Source organism: Parasteatoda tepidariorum, chromosome 11 (genome assembly GCF_982258835.1).
Source record: "Parasteatoda tepidariorum strain Cologne lab strain chromosome 11, Ptep-v5.0, whole genome shotgun sequence".
Classification (NCBI taxonomy): domain Eukaryota; kingdom Metazoa; phylum Arthropoda; class Arachnida; order Araneae; family Theridiidae; genus Parasteatoda; species Parasteatoda tepidariorum.
Window position 1 is genome coordinate 101,719,585 of NC_141765.1, and position 20,564 is coordinate 101,740,148.

Consider the following 20,564-nt stretch of genomic DNA (forward strand, 5'->3'; position numbering starts at 1 on the left):
CTTCATATTTATTGATCTTAAACATAAAAAAACAGAGTAAAAAAGAAAGAAAAGAGTTGAAGCAATAAACTAGCTGGAAAAAAAATACAAAAGCAAATAATTACATAGAGTCAGATATATGCAGTAATTTAAAGTTGTTTTATTTCTTCTTAAAAGTAAGTGTGTCATAAAATGCCTATACTAGAATATTAAATTGATAAAATAAGTCTGAAGTCAAAAACACAACAATAAATTTAAAAAAGCATTATAATAACATTAATTGAAATTATAGCAAAACTGTAATTTTAAGCATCTTCATATTTATTGATTTTAAACTTAAAAAAACAGAGAAAAAAAGAAAGAAAAGAGTTGCGGAAAAAAAAAACACAAAAGGAAATAATTGCATACAGTAATATATAAGTAGTAATTTAAACTTGTTTTACTTCTTCTCAAAAGTTTAATATGAAATGCCTAAACTAGAATTTTAAATTGATAAAATAAATAAAATAAGTCTAAAGTGAAAAACACAACAAAAAATTTAAAAAAGCATTACAATAAAATTAATGGAAATTATAACTAAAACTGTTATTCTCTGCATCTTCATATTTACTGATTTTAAACTTAAAAAAACAGAGTTAAAGAGGATGAAAAGAGTTGAAGCAATATACTAGCTGGAAAAAAAAATACAAAAGCAAATAATTACATACAATCAGATATATGTAGTAATTTAAAGCTGTTTTAATTCTTCTTAAAACCGTAATATAAAATGCCTAAACTAGAATTTTAAATTGATAAAATAAATAACACAAGTTAGAAGTCAAAAACACAACAATAAATTTAAAAACGCATTATAATAATAGTAATTGAAATGATAGGTAAAACCAAAACTGTTATACTCTGTATCTTCATATTTTTTGATTTCAAACTTAAAAAAAAAAAAACACACAGTAAAGAAAAAAAAAAAGAGTTGAAGCAATAAACTAGCTGGAAAAAAAAAACATTAAAGCAAATAATTACATACAGTCAGATATATGTATTAATTTAAAATTGATTTATTTCCTTTTAAAAGTAAGTGTAATATAAAAAGCCTAAACTAGAAATTTAAATTGATAAAATAAATCTGAAGTCAAAAACACAACAATGAAATTAAAAAAGCATTATAATAACATTAATTGAAATTATAATTAAAGCTGTTATTCTCTGCATCTTCATATTTATTGATTTTAAACTTCAAAAATCAGAGTAAAAAAGGAAGAATAGAGTTGAAGCAATAAACTAGCTGGAAAAAAGATACAAAAGCATATAATTACATACACTACGATATAAGTTATAATTTAAAGTTGATTTATTTCCTCTTAAAAGTGTAATATAAAAAGTCAAAACTAGAATGTTAAATTGATAATATAAGTGTGAAGTCAAAAACACAACAATAAATTTAAAAAAGCATTATAATAACACTTATTGAAATTATAACTAAAACTGTTATTCTCTGCATCTTCATATTTATCGATTTTACACTTAAAAAAACAGAGTAAAAAAGAAAGAAAAGAGTTGCTGAAAAAAAAAAAACACAAAAGCAAATAATTACATACCATCATATATATGTAGCAATTTTAACTTGTTTTACTTCTTCTCAAAAGTTTAATATGAAATGCCTAAACTAGAATTTTAAATTGATAAAATAAATAAAATAAGTCTGAAGTCAAAAACACAACAATAAATTTAAAAAAGCATTATTATAACATTAATTGAAATGATAGGTATAATCAAAACTGTTATTCTCTGCATCTTCATATTTATTGATTTTAAACTTAAAAAAACAGAGAAAAAAAGAAAGAAAAGAGTTGAGGCAATAAACTAGCTGGGAAAAAAAAAAACAAAAGCAAATAATTACATAGAGTCAGATATATGCAGTAATTTAAAGTTGTTTTATTTCTTCTTAAAAGTAAGTGTAACATAAAATGCCCATGCTAGAATTTTAAACTGATAAAATAAATAAAACTAGTTTGAAGTCAAAAACACAACAATAAATTTAAAAAAGTATTATAATAACATTAATTGAAATTATAAACAAAACTGAAATTCTCTGCATCTTTATATTTATTGATTTTAAACTTAAAAAAACCGAGTAAAAAAGAAAGAAAAGAGTTGCAGAAAAAAAACACACAAAAGCAAATAATTACATACAGTAATATATATGCAGTAATTTAAACTTGTTTTACTTCTTCTCAAAAGTTTAATATGAAATGCATAAACTAGAATTTTAAATTGATAAAATATATAAAATAAGTCTAAAGTGAAAAACACAGCAATAAATTTAAAAACGCATTATAATAATATTAATTGAAATGATAGGTAAAACCAAAACTGTTATTCTCTGCATCTTCATATATATTGATTTTAAACATAAAAAAACAGTAAAAAAGAAAGAAAAGAGTTGCTGGAAAAAAAAACACAAAAGCAAATAATTACATACAGTCATATATATATATATGTAGTAATTTAAAGTTGTTTTATATCTTCTTAAAAATGAATGTAATATAAAATGCCCATACTAGAAGTTTAAACTGATAAAATAAATAAAATAAGTCTAAAGTCAAAAACACAACAATAAATTTAAAAAAGCATTATAATAAATTTAATTGAAATTATAACCAAAACTGTTATTCTCTGCATCTTCATATTTATTGATTTTAAACATAAAAAAACAGAGTAAAAAAGAAAGAAAGGAGTTGCTGGAAAAAAAAACACAAAAGCAAATAATTACATACAGTCATATATATATATGTAGTAATTTAAAGTTGTTTTATATCTTCTTAAAAGTGAATGTAATATAAAATGCCCATACTAGAATTTAAACTGATAAAATAAATAAAATTAGTTTGAAAACAAAAACACAACAATAAATTTAAAAAAGCATTATAATAACATTAATTGAAATTATAAACAAATCTGAAATTCTCTGCATCTTTATATTTATAGATTTTAAACTTAAAAAAACAGAGTAAAAAAGAAAGAAAAGAATTGAAGGAATAAACTAGCTGGAAAAAAAATACAAAAGCAAATAATTACATACAGTCAGATATATGTAGTAATTTTAAGTTGATTTATTTCCTCTTAAATGTAAGTGTAATATAAAAAGCCGAAACTAGAATAATAATTTGATAAAATAAGTCTGAAGTAAAAAACACAACAATAAATTTAAAAAAGCATTATAATAACATTAATTGAAATTATAACCAAAACTGTTATTCTCTGCATCTTCATATTTATTGATTTTAAACTTAAAAAAACAGAGTAAAAAAGAAAGAAAAGAGTTGCTGGGAAAAAAAAACACCAAAGCAAATAATTACATACTGTCATATATATGTAGCAATTTTAACTTGTTTTACTTCTTCTCAAAAGTTTAATATGAAATGCCTAAACTAGAATTTTAAATTGATAAAATAAGTCTAAAGTCAAAAACAGAACAATAAATTTAAAAAAACATTATAATATCATAAATTTAAATGATAGGCATAACCAAAACTGTTATTCTCTGCATCTTCAGGTTTATTGATTTTAAACTTAAAACAGAGTAAAAAGGAAGAATAGAGTTGAAGCAATAAACTAGCTGGAAAAAAAAAACACAAAAGCAAATAATTACATATAGTCAGATACATGTAGTAATTTAAAGTTGCTTTATACCTTCTTAAAAGTAACTGTAATATAAAATGTCTAAAATAGAATTTTAAATTGATAAAATAAATAAAATAAGTCTGAAGTTAAAAACACAACAACAAATTTAAAAAAGCATTATAATAACATTAATTGAAATTATAACTAAAACTGTTATTCTCTGCATCTTCATATTTATTGATTTTAAAGTTAAAAAAGAAAAACAGAGTAAAAAAGGAAGAATAGAGTTGAAGCAATAAACTAGCTGGAAAAAAAAATACAAAAGCATATAATTACATACAATCAGATATATGTAGTAATTTAAAGCTGTTTTATTTCTTCTTAAAAGTAAGTGTAATATAAAATGCCTAAACTAGAATTTTAAATTGATAAAATAAATAACATAAGTTTGAACTCAAAAACACAACAATAAATTTAAAAAAGCATTATAATAACATTAATTGAAATTATAAACAAAACTGTAATTCTCTGCATCTTCATATTTATTGATTTTAAACTTAAAAAAACAGAGTAAAAAAAAAAAAAAGAGTTGAAGTATATATTAATACTAAATCAATAGTATATATTAAGAGTATATATTAATATTTACAATACATTTATAGTAAAATAATATTTGAAAAATTATTCATGTAACTATGAAAACAACAACCATTCCGTAAATAATACAGTAGAGAGAATAAACAACTACTTCTCTTTAATGTGAGATTTGTGCAAAATCAAACAATAAAGTAAATTTACTTACTAGAGAAGTTCAAATATTTAAAAAAAATTATAAAGGCTTGGCAAAGTTAAAATTGAAAAATAACACCAATTTGCACCACAATATAATATCATAAACATTATAAATCAAACAATATGACCCAGAGAATACAAATATCAAATAAACATTCTAAAAATTAAGAATCACAAATGTCATTTCATTATTCTGCATGTAAGATTAGTAATATGCTAAAAAGAGATCAGCTGAAAATAACATCAATATACACCACAATATAATATCATAAACATTATAAATCAAACAATATGACCCAGAGAATACAAATATCAAATAAACATTCTAAAAATTAAGAATCACAAATATGTCATTTCATTATCATGTGAATAAGATTGGAGATACGTTAAAAAGAGATCAGATAAAAAATATAATTAGAATAGATTTATGATACAGTTGAACCACATTAACACGAAACTGCATAACGTGAAATATTGATTTACATGAAACACATGTTTGGTCCAGTGAGTCAACTATCAATTATTGTTGTATTTTACATGTTTAATATGAAATTTTCAAAAATTCAACATACTTGTTCATTCTTTTCTTTATCCAGATACTTTTTAACATAAACATAACATTAATGAATTAAATACCTTTTACTATTCAAAATTATGCGTAAACATAATAAATAACATTTCAAGTTCATTTAATGTCAATCATACCTGGAAAATATTGCAGTTTTTCTGTTTTGATGACTGTAAAATTCTCTATGTGAAAAATATTTAGCACATTATGCAGCAATTATCATGAAATTTATAAAATTTCGTAAAATCCACTGGATTTTTTCCAAGCCATGTTTGTTTAATAATTAAACAAATCTTTCATTTTTATATATTTATCATAAAGAATTTTAACAAAACAAAACACAACATTCTATGCCTTAATAATCAAATAATGGTTATTAAAATAACTTACTGTGGAATGGTAGGACGTGGCGGAGGAAACTGCTGCATATTATTGATGCCAGTACCACCTGTTGCAGCGGGTGCCACATTTAAATCTTCCAACAGGGCATTTAGGTCAAAAAAAGAGCTAATATGGTCCAATGTGATGGACATCTTTACTAGAAATAAAAAAAGAATTTTAATACTAGTTTTCAATTAATCTACAAACTACAAAATAATACAATTAGTTTATAGAGTATAAAAGACAATACAATTAATCTTCAATATAATACAATTAGTCCATAGACTAAACAGGATATAACCTATAACCAAATAATCCCATATAATATATAACCCATATAACACAAACCCATATAATATATAACCAAAATAACACAATTAGTTTATAGAGTATAAAAGATAATACAATTAATCTTCAATATAATACAATTAGTCCATAGACTAAACAGGATATAACCTACAGTGTTCATTCTAAACAAAATTGGTCCTTTTGATGAAAGATTTACTCTTTTGAGCCTATAAACCAGGGGTCCCCAACCCGAATTGTTTATTGCTAGTATTAAACATGTGTACTTATTGTTTTAAAATAAACAAATTTGTATCTTGAAAATAGCCTTTAAATGTTTATTTGTAAAATATTATTAAATTGTGTCCTATTGAATTTTGGAGAAAAAAAAATTTTTTTTTTGTCCATAATAATTTCACATGTGACGTGGCTTTTTAAATTTCCATATTTCAAATTATTACAATACAATGATTATCAATTTGAGAACTCACTTTTCAAGACACGTTCAATTCACTACAAATCATTGCATTTTTCACTTAATTTTTAAACTCCGATGTTTTGTATTAAAACGACATTATTATAACACATAAATTTCAATTTCACCTTCTTCAGGTAAAATTGAATTTTATGTGTTGTGACAATGTGAACAACACATAAGATTTCCAGATTTGAGTGACAACCATGCCCAGGTAATAAACACTGGACACGGTTGTCACTTAAATCTGGAAAAGATGTTCCCCGTGATTTCCATACACAATACATAAAGAGGAAACACAAAATAACTGTGCAAATGTGTGATCTTATATTAAGATAACTAATACTAGTTTCAATTGCTGGAAAAACTTAGAGAAATACAGAACAGTTCAACATACATAAAAAAAAAAATGATACAGCAAATGAAATAGTATAGTACCTACGGCTGAACTATCTTTAAATCTTAATTTGCACATTGAAAGGTCAACATTTTGTAAAAAAAAGAAAAATTGCCTGTATTTGCACAGTTTAAAATGAAACATCCAAAATTCCCTGCATTTTCCCTGTGGAGTGGCAACCCTGCATTATCTTCTCCCTTTACTCATACCTTCCCACTTGTCATCAGGGGTCTGTCCAAACATTTTGCGAAAGGTCCTGTTTCTACAAAATTGTGAAAAAATGACTTGTAATTTGTGAATATAATATAAACGTTAAGTCACATTCTTTCAACTAGTGTCCTGCTTTTGTGAATTTGTGCAAATAGGGCCCTGCAATTGCAAAAAACTTTTTCAAGAAGTTTTTAAATTGTAAATAGATATAAGATTATGCTCAACATTGTAAAATTATAATTAAAAAAATCAAATTTTCAAAAATAAACAGCAATTGCTGCTACTAAATTAGGGATGCAACATACAAATATTTGGCATTTAGCCTACACTGCTGAAAGCAGAATATTAATTTCGGACGAATAAAGAAAGAAGCGTCAGCCGAAGACAAAACTTAGTTCGTTTACATCTGCTTCACCCCCCCCCCACCCGGGAAGGGTTTATTCGATTAACAAAACAATAATGAAGATAAACAAATATGTGAAGGGTCCGATTAAAAGATAAATTATTTTGTGAAGGGTCCGTTTTTAAGTTAAAATATTTTGAGAAGGGTCCGTTTTTAAGAAAAGATATTTTGTAAGGGCCTGTTAATGGACCCAAATTTCTTCTAAACAGACCACTGAGATCTCAGCAAAAAATTTATGACAACCATTTTTGCTCTAGGGAATTTAAATATTGAATGACCAAAAAAAATATACATATTCTTCGAAACAGAACTAACTAGAATCGTGTCATGTGTTTTATTATTAATAATTACAGACTATCAAAGACTAATTTTTTTACAATAAATTCTAAAATGAACTATATCAACTAAAGAGCGCTTTAAAATTAAATATAAAATATTTGGCTTAATAAAGAATGTTTTAAATTTCACATAATTTACAAAAATCAAGTTACTATGTGAAATCAATGTCGCTTTAATAACATTTCCAAAAAATTGAGGACATTTTTACTTTTTCAAAAGGCACCTCAGGGAAGCAGGGGTGATTGTGAGCCCAAGTCGAAATTCCGGAAAATTTCTTGAGTTTAAAAAAAAAAGTTTAAATGGAAAAAAAATTTAAAACAAGTTTTTTTTCCTTTTTCTGAATATTTCTTAGTTTAATTAAAATATATTTGAAATTTTACACACACCTGGAGAAGTAATTAAAATTTACAAACGTGTCTTACTTTCTTGAGTTTATGATTACAGTAACTATTTACTGATAAAAAAATTAATATTAATCATGAATATAAGCTTATAAAGTATCTCTCTGGTTTTCCCTTATAAACAAATAAAATAAACTGAGTTTTTAAGTTCCACCTTTGAAAATTTGATTTCCGGAAACTTCAGTGATCAACTATTTTTTTAAACGTCTGAACCTTCGATCTCCGGTAAATCCAGGATCACTGTTACCGAAAAATCCGGATTTTTTCCAGAGCACAATCAGCCCTGGGGAAGTCCCCCTCTGATATTTCTTTATTGTGATCTGCCACGCTAACTACAATAGCCGAGGTGCCACATTTTTTAATAGGAAATATTTAATGCAGAAGTTTACAGGGATCGGAAGTTGCCAAGACTTAGGGGGAAAATTCACCCTGGGTCCCAAACTTCCAGCCCGACCCAGAGCTAAGTTAACAGATAAAAGAGTCAAAGCGTAATGCCTCAAAAGTCCTCTTTATTGCTTTGATTAAAAAGAATCAATCAAGCATCAGAGTGCATTGCCAAATTATTCAACAAAAAATAAGCACTCAAATAATATTTTTTAAAAGCACTTTAAAAAAATCCCAATTAGGCAGAATTGGAAAGCGTTTGACAATTGACGGTTTTATCTGGTTTTAACCGTCATTTCAAAAACAAAAACTTTTGGCATTGTTTTAGACAATTGTCACAATTTTTTAATCATATAAATCGAATGGCATTTTAATACGTTACGGACTGACGATCTGCAGAAATAGATTGGAGTTGAATTAATTGCGAAAACGTTGAATAGAACAATGTGAACAGTGTCTCTCTGCATACTTCGTAGAGAAATTTAACACGGTAAAGAAAAAATCTCATTTTGTAAACGGGAAATATTAAGCACTTTTTAAAAACATCCAATGAAAAATGCACCTTTAAGTACTTTTTACAAACGCTATGCACCCTGAGCGTGTAAAGAGGTTTATCCTTTCTCAAATAAACACAAAACAGAGATTGTTGCGTAATTAAAAACAGTTGAAAGTTATTCCTTGCTTCGGAGGCCACCTTACTTATGAGGAAACAAACTCTGAAACTATTAAGAGGCCCCACCCTGAGTAACAGAATTGAAATGACAGCATGCTTAACTTCTCGCAACGTTGCTAAAATGCGATGTTTATAATGCAGGCGTCGTTTTATAGCTGACAGGACCTGAATACAGCGTGGAAAATATTCACAAAAATCTGCTTCGTAACCAATTTAGCCGTAAACATCACGCCACTGAAAATTCCGCTGAAACAATTGGCAAATCTCATAACTAATAATATAGTTTAGAATCATCCGAAGTTTACTACTTAACAACAGTTAACAAGCATAGAATATTACAAAATGCGGAATAAAAATTACCATAATAATTGTTTATACCTTTAAATTTTTCCAACCGAAATTCAATACCTCAAAAGTCCTACTTTCGTATAAAAATGATGGTAGAATTGATGATGACCGTCGTGCAGTTTTGGAACTCTTTGCAGTATTTTGCTTATAGCTCGCTTATCGCAGAACGAGTGATAGGTTGTAGTTGTAGTACATTTACGTCTAAAAAGAGCTGTACAATGGGCTATTAGCGACGATATGGGAAACATCTGTTGTTGTTGTTACTTTACGTCGCACTAGAGCTGCACAATGGGCTATTGGCGACGGTCTGGGAAACATCCCTGAGGATAATCCGGAGACATGTCATCGCAATTTTGATTCTCGGCCCGACGACTAGCCCGACGACTTGCACGCGAAGTCGAGCACTTTACGGTAAAACAGGTTAACGAGGACCAATACCTCACACCCTCGGTCCCTACACACTACACAAACTAATCCAAGTGATCACCCACTTGCACACTGACCGCAGTCAGTTATGGCTGGACACCGGTTATCGGTTGGAACCGTGTCTTAGCAATCAGTCCACTGGGGGACGAATAGTGATAGTGACAAGTGATACCCAGAAGGCATCTAACCTTACGACAACCTTGAGTTTTAACTTTAATTTCATTGTTACGAAACGGTTTGCGGTAAAAACCTTTTTTCAATGACGTAAAAATATTGCAATTTCCAACCTTTCCTCCTTAAGATGACAAGGGACTTTCAAAGAAGCAAAAATTTGTCAAAAAATCGAAATTTTACATTTTATATTTTTGAAATTTAGGCATTTAACTGAACATTTAAAAAAAATTTCTGGAATAAGAGCAAAATTGATGAAGTTATGGCCATTTCAGTTTTGACCACGCCCCTTTTTTTACCTTTCTTTGTCTGCAGGTAACTGTTAAAATTAGTTTAGTTTAAAATTAATTTAAAACTAGTTGAATGTTTTGTTAATTTTTTTAAAAAAATTTAAAGTATGTAATTATTAAACTAGTTCATTAGACAATATTTATAGGTATTTATATTAAAAACAAGAAATATTTGTTCAGATGAAAAATTTGCAATGAAAAAAGTACTAAAAGTCATTTTTCTCAAAATGTCTTTTTTGAGAAATTTACAATTTTCAAACTGTTCCAGCGTAATGAATTTTCATTCTATTGACCTGAGAATTTAATGCTATATATTTATGAATATTATTAACATTTTGTCGGAAAAGTTTTTTGAATTAAGTGAATAGTATTTTTTTTATACATGATATTTTATAGAGGTATCATGATTTTTTCCTAAAAATGTAGGTTTTTTACTGACTTTTTAATGTTATTTCTTTCTATATTAAAAAATAAAAAAAGTACTTCCAACAATTTTTTCAATATTACCTAATATGTAATATTTTAAAAGAATTTGGTCATTTTGACAAAATTTCAGACGCGAGGAGTAATATAAAAAAACATAAAAAATTGAAAAATTTAACTTTTTTAATTTCTTAAATTTTGAAATATTTTTTTGAAATTTTGTATAAAAGTTGTTTTTAGCAATATAAATGTATCCTGAAAATTTCAAGCAAATCCCTTTATAATTTCAAAAAAAAAATTTGAAAGCCCTTTGTCGCCTTAAAGGAAAACAAAATGATTATTAAATCTTTTTTTTAAAAATATTGTTACCTAGGTTAAAAAACAAGCAAATTGTAAACCTTATTTTTTGAATTTTTGTTTGCTGTCATGATTAGATTAGCAGAAATATTAAGCGAAAACCTTTTTCAAAGGAAACGAAATAAAGCAAATATTAACCTTTTCAGCGAAAATATTAATAAATAATAAGAAAATATTTTGCAAAGGGCCTCATTTAAAGGAAAGCAAATAAACGAGCATAAGACCATGATTTTGGATTGTTTTTTTAAAGTCTGCGAAAGTACAATACGAAAACTTTCTTTGAAAGGTTTCTCGACACAAGTATAAGTAATAGTTCTTTTTTAGAAACTTTTCATTCGAACAATCTCATTAAAATAATAAATAAAATTTGAATCTGGAGTTTAAAATTGACTCTTCAATACTTTGTTACATATTTTTTTCCATCTCGAATTTGGCTTTAGGGGTCCTATGCGTTGCGGTTCCTTTAAAATGTGGGGCCTTCTCTCGTTCATTTTACCTTATTCCAAACCTAATTATGGTATAGCAATAAAATATTCGCGCGAAGAGAATTTTATTTAAAATATTTATGTGCAGAAAAAATTCGCCCAACAGTCTATTGTGAGCTAGAGTGTCATCGATATTAAGACTCCACGATTTATGACTAACGAGGAGTGGTGGTGAAAATAAAATCAGCATTGTGCACCTACCGCCTTTCTTTCCCTGACAAGCTGGTACCCGCTCTACAGCAGGGTGGATTCAAAACCTAGAGCCACAGTTTTTTTCATCATATCTTTGGAGTGAATTTAAGAACATTTTGTTCACAGAACTCGATATATAGTGTACAAAATAAAAGCCAGACCACCCTGAATAGATTTTGATCTAATGATTGAATTTTCTCGTTTTATAAATCAATCTTAATATACTAAACAATCGTACCAAAGGGAATTTTTATACACTATTTAGGGGGCACATAAAGAGCCAAAATAGATTTTGTTAATTAACCGGAAGGAAGTTTAGTGTGTAAGGAAGTGTTATATATATAAAAATAATTATTTTTCTTTGGAAAAGAGGGAATAATAGCAGAAAAACGGATAAATTTCGACTCTGGAGTTACGCACACGACTCACTACGTAACTCCCTTTAATATTAACTTATAATTTTCAAACTCTGCCAGAAATTAGAGTTTTATATACCAAACAATCGTAATAAAGGAAATTTTTATACACTAATTTGGGGGCACATAGTGGGCCAAAATAGATTTTGTCAATTAACGGGAAGGAAGTTCTTTAAGCTATATATTCGTGGAAGCAACGTGTGAGTCGTGGTGTGGTTGTTAGCGTAATGGGTAAAGAAGTTTGTTGAATCGGTGATCAGGGGTTCGGTCCTGGTCGCGGATTAATTTTTAATTTTGTTTTCTATTTACTTTATTTTACTTTTTAAAATTCATTTTTCGATATTTCAACGAGAATAAAGTGTTATATATATAAAAGTAATTATTTTTCTTTGGGAAAGAGGGAATAATAGCTGAAAAACGGATAACTTTCGACACCGGAGTTACGCACACGACTCACTACGTAACTCCCTTTAATATTAACTTATAATTTTCAAACTCTGCCAGAAATTAGAGTTTTATATACCAGACAATCGTATTAAAGGAAATTTTTATACACTAATTAGGGGGCACATAGTAGGCCAAAATAGATTTTGTTAATTAACGGGAAGAAAGTTCTTTAAGCTATATATTCGTGGAAGCAACGTGTCAGTCGTGGTGTGATTATTAGCGCCATGGGTTAAGAAGTTTGTTGAATTGATGATCAGGGGTTCGGTCCTGGTCACGGATTAATTTTAAATTTTTTTTTCTATTTACTTTATTTTACTTTTTAAAATTTATTTTTCGATATTTCAACGAGAATAAAGTGTTATATATATAAAAGTAATTATTTTTCTTTTTGAAAGAGGGAATAATAGCTGAAAAACGGATAAATTTCGACTCCGGAGTTACGCACACGACTCACTACGTAACTCCCTTTAATATTAACTTATAATTTTCAAACTCTGCCAGAAATTAGAGTTTTATATACCAAACAATCGCAATAAAGGAAATTTTTATACACTAATTTGGGGGCACATAGTGGGCCAAAATAGATTTTGTCAATTAACGGGAAGGAAGTTCTTTAAGCTATATATTCGTGGAAGCAACGTGTGAGTCGTGATGTAGTTGTTGTTAGCGCCATGGGTAAAGAAGTTTGTTGAATCGGTGATCAGGGGTTCGGTCCTGGTCGCGGATTAATTTTTAATTTTGTTTTCTATTTACTTTATTTTACTTTTTAAAATTCATTTTTCGATATTTCAACGAGAATAAAGTGTTATATATATAAAAGTAATTATTTTTCTTTGGGAAAGAGGGAATAATAGCTGAAAAACGGATAACTTTCGACACCGGAGTTACGCACACGACTCACTACGTAACTCCCTTTAATATTAACTTATAATTTTCAAACTCTGCCAGAAATTAGAGTTTTATATACCAGACAATCGTATTAAAGGAAATTTTTATACACTAATTAGGGGGCACATAGTAGGCCAAAATAGATTTTGTTAATGAACGGGAAGAAAGTTCTTTAAGCTATATATTCGTGGAAGCAACGTGTCAGTCGTGGTGTGATTATTAGCGCCATGGGTTAAGAAGTTTGTTGAATTGATGATCAGGGGTTCGGTCCTGGTCACGGATTAATTTTAAATTTTTTTTTCTATTTACTTTATTTTACTTTTTAAAATTTATTTTTCGATATTTCAACGAGAATAAAGTGTTATATATATAAAAGTAATTATTTTTCTTTTTGAAAGAGGGAATAATAGCTGAAAAACGGATAAATTTCGACTCCGGAGTTACGCACACGACTCACTACGTAACTCCCTTTAATATTAACTTATAATTTTCAAACTCTGCCAGAAATTAGAGTTTTATATACCAAACAATCGCAATAAAGGAAATTTTTATACACTAATTTGGGGGCACATAGTGGGCCAAAATAGATTTTGTCAATTAACGGGAAGGAAGTTCTTTAAGCTATATATTCGTGGAAGCAACGTGTGAGTCGTGATGTAGTTGTTGTTAGCGCCATGGGTAAAGAAGTTTGTTGAATCGGTGATCAGGGGTTCGGCCCTGGGCACGGATTAATTTTAAATTTTTTTTTCTATTTACTTTATTTTACTATTTAAAATTTATTTTTCGATATTTCAACGAGAATAAAGTGTTATATATATAAAAGTAATTATTTTTCTTTTTGAAAGAGGGAATAATAGCTGAAAAACGGATAAATTTCGACTCCGGAGTTACGCACACGACTCACTACGTAACTCCCTTTAATATTAACTTATAATTTTCAAACTCTGCCAGAAATTAGAGTTTTATATACCAAACAATCGTAATAAAGGAAATTTTTATACACTAATTTGGGGGCACAGAGTGGGCCAAAATAGATTTTGTCAATTAACGGGAAGGAAGTTCTTTAAGCTATATATTCGTGGAAGCAACGTGTGAGTCGTGGTGTGGTTGTTAGCGTAATGGGTAAAGAAGTTTGTTGAATCGGTGATCAGGGGTTCGGACCTGGTCACGGATTAATATTTAATATTTTTTACTATTTACTTTATATTACTTTTTAAAATTTATTTTTCGATATTTCAACGAGAATAAAGTGTTATGCATATAAAAGTAATTATTTTTCTTTGGGAAAGAGGGAATAATAGCTGAAAAACGGATAAATTTCGACTCCGGAGTTACGCACACGACTCACTACGTATCTCCCTTTAATATTAACTTATAATTTTCAAACTCTGCCAGAAATTAGAGTTTTATATACCAAACAATCGTAATAAAGGAAATTTTTATACACTTATTAGGGGACACAGAGTGGGCCAAAATAGATTTTGTTAATTAAAGGGAATGAAGTTCTTTAAGCTATATATTCGAGGAAGCAGCGTGTGAGTCGTGGTGTGGTTGTCAGCGCCATGGGTAAAGAAGTTTGTTGAATCGGTGATCAGGGGTTCGGTCCTGGTCGCGGATTAATTTTTAATTTTTTCTTTCCATTTACTTTATTTTACTTTTTAAAATTCATTTTTCGATATTTCAACGAGAATAAAGTGTTATATATATAAAAGTAATTATTTTTCTTTGGGAAAGAGGGAATAATAGCTGAAAAACGGATAAATTTCGACTCCGGAGTTACGCTCACGACTCACTACGTAACTCCCTTTAATATTAACTTATAATTTTCAAACTCTGCCAGAAATTAGAGTTTTATATACCAGACAATCGTAATAAAGGAAATTTTTTACACTAATTAGGGGGCACATAGTAGGCCAAAATAGATTTTGTTAATTAACGGGAAGAAAGTTCTTTAAGCTATATATTCGTGGAAGCAACGTGTGAGTCGTGGTGTTGTTATTAGCGCCATGGGTTAAGAAGTTTGTTGAATTGATGATCAGGGGATCGGTCCTGGTCACGGATTAATTTTTTATTTTTTTTTCTATTTACTTTATTTTACTTTTTAAAATTTATTTTTCGATATTTCAACGAGAATAAAGTGTTATATATATAAAAGTAATTATTTTTCTTTTTGAAAGAGGGAATAATAGCTGAAAAACGGATAAATTTCGACTCCGGAGTTACGCACACGACTCACTACGTAACTCCCTTTAATATTAACTTATAATTTTCAAACTCTGCGAGAAATTAGAGTTTTATATACCAAACAATCGTAATAAAGGAAATTTTTATACACTAATTTGGGGGCACAGAGTGGGCCAAAATAGATTTTGTCAATTAACGGGAAGGAAGTTCTTTAAGCTATATATTCGTGGAAACAACGTGTGAGTCGTGGTGTGGTTGTTAGCGCCATGGGTAAAGAAGTTTGTTGAATCGGTGATCAGGGGTTCGGTCCTGGTCGCGGATAAATTTTTAATTTTTTTTTTTCTATTTACTTTATTTTACTTTTTAAAATTCATTTTTCGATATTTCAACGAGAATAAAGTGTTATATATATAAAAGTAATTATTTTTCTTTGGGAAAGAGGGAATAATAGCTGAAAAACGGATAAACTTCGACTCCGGAGTTACGCACACGACTCACTACGTAACTCCCCTTATTATTAACTTATAATTTTCAAACTCTGCCAGAAATTAGAGTTTTATATACCAAACAATCGTAATAAAGGAAATTTTTATACACTAATTTGGGGGCACATAGTGGGCCAAAATAGATTTTGTCAATTTAACGGGAAGGAAGTTCTTTAAGCTATATATTCGTGGAAGCAACGTGTGAGTCGTGGTGTAGTTGTTAGCGCCATGGGTAAAGAAGTTTGTTGAATCGGTGAGCAGGGGTTCGGGTCTGGTCAAGGATTAATTTTAAATTTTTTTTTCTATTTACTTTATTTTACTATTTAAAATTTATTTTTCGATATTTCAACGAGAATAAAGTGTTATATATATAAAAGTAATTATTTTTCTTTGGGAAAGAGGGAATAATAGCTGAAAAACGGATAAATTTCGACTCCGGAGTTACGCACACGACTCACTACGTTTCTCCCTTTAATATTAACTTATAATTTTCAAACTCTGCCAGAAATTAGAGTTTTATATACCAAACAATCGTAATAAAGGAAATTTTTATACACTAATTAGGGGGCACATAGTGGGCCAAAATAGATTTTGTTAATTAACGGGAAGGAAGTTCTTTAAGCTATATATTCGTGGAAGCAACGTGTGAGTCGTGGTGTGGTTGTTAGCGCCATGGGTAAGGAAGTGTGTTGAATCGGTGATCAGGGGTTCAGACCTGGTCACGGATTAATATTTAATATTTTTTTCTATTTACTTTATTTTAATTTTTAAAATTTATTTTTCGATATTTCAACGTGAATAAAGTGTTATATATATAAAAGTAATTATTTTTCTTTGGGAAAGAGGGAATAATAGCTGAAAAACGGATAAATTTCGACTCCGGAGTTACGCACACGACTCACTACGTTTCTCCCTTTAATATTAACTTATAATTTTCAAACTCTGCCAGAAATTAGAGTTTTATATACCAAACAATCATAATAAAGGAAATTTTTATACACTAATTTGGGGGCACATAGTGGGCCAAAATAGATTTTGTCAATTAACGGGAAGGAAGTTCTTTAAGCTATATATTCGTGGAAGCAACGTGTGAGTCGTGGTGTGGTTGTTAGCGTAATGGGTAAAGAAGTTTGTTGAATCGGTGATCAGGGGTTCGGTCCTGGTCGCGGATAAATTTTTAATTTTTTTTTTCTATTTACTTTATTTTACTTTTTGAAATTCATTTTTCGATATTTCAACGAGAATAAAGTGTTATATATATAAAAGTAATTATTTTTCTTAGGGAAAGAGGGAATAATAGCTGAAAAACGGATAAATTTCGACTCCGGAGTTACGCACACGACTCACTACGTAACTCCCTTTAATATTAACTTATAATTTTCAAACTCTGCCAGAAATTAGAGTTTTATATACCAAACAATCGTAATAAAGGAAATTTTTATACACTAATTTGGGGGCACAGAGTGGGCCAAAATAGATTTTGTCAATTAACGGGAAGGAAGTTCTTTAAGCTATATATTCGTGGAAGCAACGTGTGAGACGTGGTGTAGTTGTTAGCGCCATGGGTAAAGAAGTTTGTTGAATCGGTGAGCAGGGGTTCGGGTCTGGTCAAGGATTAATTTTAAATTTTTTTTTCTATTTACTTTATTTTACTATTTAAAATTTATTTTTCGATATTTCAACGAGAATAAAGTGTTATATATATAAAAATAATTATTTTTCTTTGGGAAAGAAGGAATAATAGCTGAAAAACGGATAAATTTCGACTCCGGAGTTACGCACACGACTCACTACGTTTCTCCCTTTAATATTAACTTATAATTTTCAAACTCTGCCAGAAATTAGAGTTTTATATACCAAACAATCGTAATAAAGGAAATTTTTATACACTAATTAGGGGGCACATAGTGGGCCAAAATAGATTTTGTTAATTAACGGGAAGGAAGTTCTTTAAGCTATATATTCGTGGAAGCAACGTGTGAGTCGTGGTGTGGTTGTTAGCGCCATGGGTAAAGAAGTGTGTTGAATCGGTGATCAGGGGTTCAGACCTGGTCACGGATTAATATTTAATATTTTTTTCTATTTACTTTATTTTAATTTTTAAAATTTATTTTTCGATATTTCAACGTGAATAAAGTGTTATATATATAAAAGTAATTATTTTTCTTTGGGAAAGAGGGAATAATTGCTGATAAACGGATAAATTTCGACTCCGGAGTTACGCACACGACTCACTACGTTTCTCCCTTTAATATTAACTTATAATTTTCAAACTCTGCCAGAAATTAGAGTTTTATATACCAAACAATCGTAATAAAGGAAATTTTTATACACTAATTTGGGGGCACATAGTGGGCCAAAATAGATTTTGTTAATTAACGGGAAGGAAGTTCTTTAAGCTATATATTCGTGGAAGCAACGTGTGAGTCGTGGTGTGGTTGTTAGCGCCATGGGTAAGGAAGTGTGTTGAATCGGTGATCAGGGGTTCAGACCTGGTCACGGATTAATATTTAATATTTTTTTCTATTTACTTTATTTTAATTTTTAAAATTTATTTTTCGATATTTCAACGTGAATAAAGTGTTATATATATAAAAGTAATTATTTTTCTTTGGGAAAGAGGGAATAATAGCTGAAAAACGGATAAATTTCGACTCCGGAGTTACGCACACGACTCACTACGTTTCTCCCTTTAATATTAACTTATAATTTTCAAACTCTGCCAGAAATTAGAGTTTTATATACCAAACAATCATAATAAAGGAAATTTTTATACACTAATTTGGGGGCACCTAGTGGGCCAAAATAGATTTTGTCAATTAACGGGAAGGAAGTTCTTTAAGCTATATATTCGTGGAAGCAACGTGTGAGTCGTGGTGTGGTTGTTAGCGTAATGGGTAAAGAAGTTTGTTGAATCGGTGATCAGGGGTTCGGTCCTGGTCGCGGATAAATATTTAATTTTTTTTTTCTATTTACTTTATTTTACTTTTTAAAATTCATTTTTCGATATTTCAACGAGAATAAAGTGTTATATATATAAAAGTAATTATTTTTCTTAGGGAAAGAGGGAATAATAGCTGAAAAACGGATAAATTTCGACTCCGGAGTTACGCACACGACTCACTACGTAACTCCCCTTAATATTAACTTATAATTTTCAAACTCTGCCAGAAATTAGAGTTTTATATACCAAACAATCGTAATAAAGGAAATTTTTATACACTAATTTGGGGGCACAGAGTGGGCCAAAATAGATTTTGTCAATTAACGGGAAGGAAGTTTTTTAAGCTATATATTCGTGGAAGCAACGTGTGAGACGTGGTGTAGTTGTTAGCGCCATGGGTAAAGAAGTTTGTTGAATCGGTGAGCAGGGGTTCGGGTCTGGTCAAGGATTAATTTTAAATTTTTTTTTCTATTTACTTTATTTTACTATTTAAAATTTATTTTTCGATATTTCAACGAGAATAAAGTGTTATATATATAAAAATAATTATTTTTCTTTGGGAAAGAAGGAATAATAGCTGAAAAACGGATAAATTTCGACTCCGGAGTTACGCACACGACTCACTACGTTTCTCCCTTTAATATTAACTTATAATTTTCAAACTCTGCCAGAAATTAGAGTTTTATATACCAAACAATCGTAATAAAGGAAATTTTTATACACTAATTAGGGGGCACATAGTGGGCCAAAATAGATTTTGTTAATTAACGGGAAGGAAGTTCTTTAAGCTATATATTCGTGGAAGCAACGTGTGAGTCGTGGTGTGGTTGTTAGCGCCATGGGTAAAGAAGTGTGTTGAATCGGTGATCAGGGGTTCAGACCTGGTCACGGATTATTATTTAATATTTTTTTCTATTTACTTTATTTTAATTTTTAAAATTTATTTTTCGATATTTCAACGTGAATAAAGTGTTATATATATAAAAGTAATTATTTTTCTTTGGGAAAGAGGGAATAATAGCTGATAAACGGATAAATTTCGACTCCGGAGTTACGCACACGACTCACTACGTTTCTCCCTTTAATATTAACTTATAATTTTCAAACTCTGCCAGAAATTAGAGTTTTATATACCAAACAATCGTAATAAAGGAAATTTTTATACACTAATTTGGGGGCACATAGTGGGCCAAAATAGATTTTGTCAATTAACGGGAAGGAAGTTCTTTAAGCTATATATTCGAGGTAGCAGCGTGTGAGTCGTGGTGTGGTTGTCAGCGCCATATGTAAAGAAGTTTGTTGAATCGGTGATCAGGGGTTCGGTCCTGGTCGCGGTTAATTTTTTTTTTTTTTTTCTATTTACTTTATTTTACTTTTTAAAATTCATTTTTCGATATTTCAACGAGAATAAAGTGTTATATATATAAAAGTAATTATTTTTCTTTGGGAAAGAAGGAATAATAGCTGAAAAACGGATAAATTTCGACTCCGGAGTTACGCACACGACTCACTACGTAACTCCCTTTAATATTAACTTATAATTTTCAAACTCTGCCAGAAATTAGAGTTTTATATACCAGACAATCGTAATAAAGGAAATTTT

General features: G+C 29.1%; 1 protein-coding gene across 23 annotated transcripts in view; it reads right to left on the reverse strand.

The window, feature by feature from the left end:
- The window catches only part of LOC147802056 (putative ATP-dependent RNA helicase spindle-E), a 35,428-nt gene extending 25,650 nt beyond the window's left edge, over positions 1-9,778 (reverse strand). For 5 of the 23 annotated variants that reach the window (XM_087155277.1, XM_087155276.1, XM_087155274.1 and 2 more), the window contains exons 1-3: positions 9,284-9,443; positions 5,348-5,495; positions 1,572-1,639 (exon numbers count right to left, since the gene is read on the reverse strand). In XM_087155277.1, coding sequence (XP_087011403.1) covers positions 1,572-1,577 — 6 coding nt within the window. In that variant the 5' untranslated portion in view covers positions 1,578-1,639; positions 5,348-5,495; positions 9,284-9,443. Of the gene's footprint in view, positions 1-1,571; positions 1,640-3,263; positions 3,405-5,094; positions 5,144-5,347; positions 5,496-6,610; positions 6,758-9,265; positions 9,502-9,569 lie in introns of those variants that run through there. The other 18 variants (XR_015430521.1, XM_087155272.1, XM_087155273.1 and 15 more) reach the window with 11 other exon arrangements.
- Between the last annotated feature and the right edge of the window lie 10,786 nt (positions 9,779-20,564).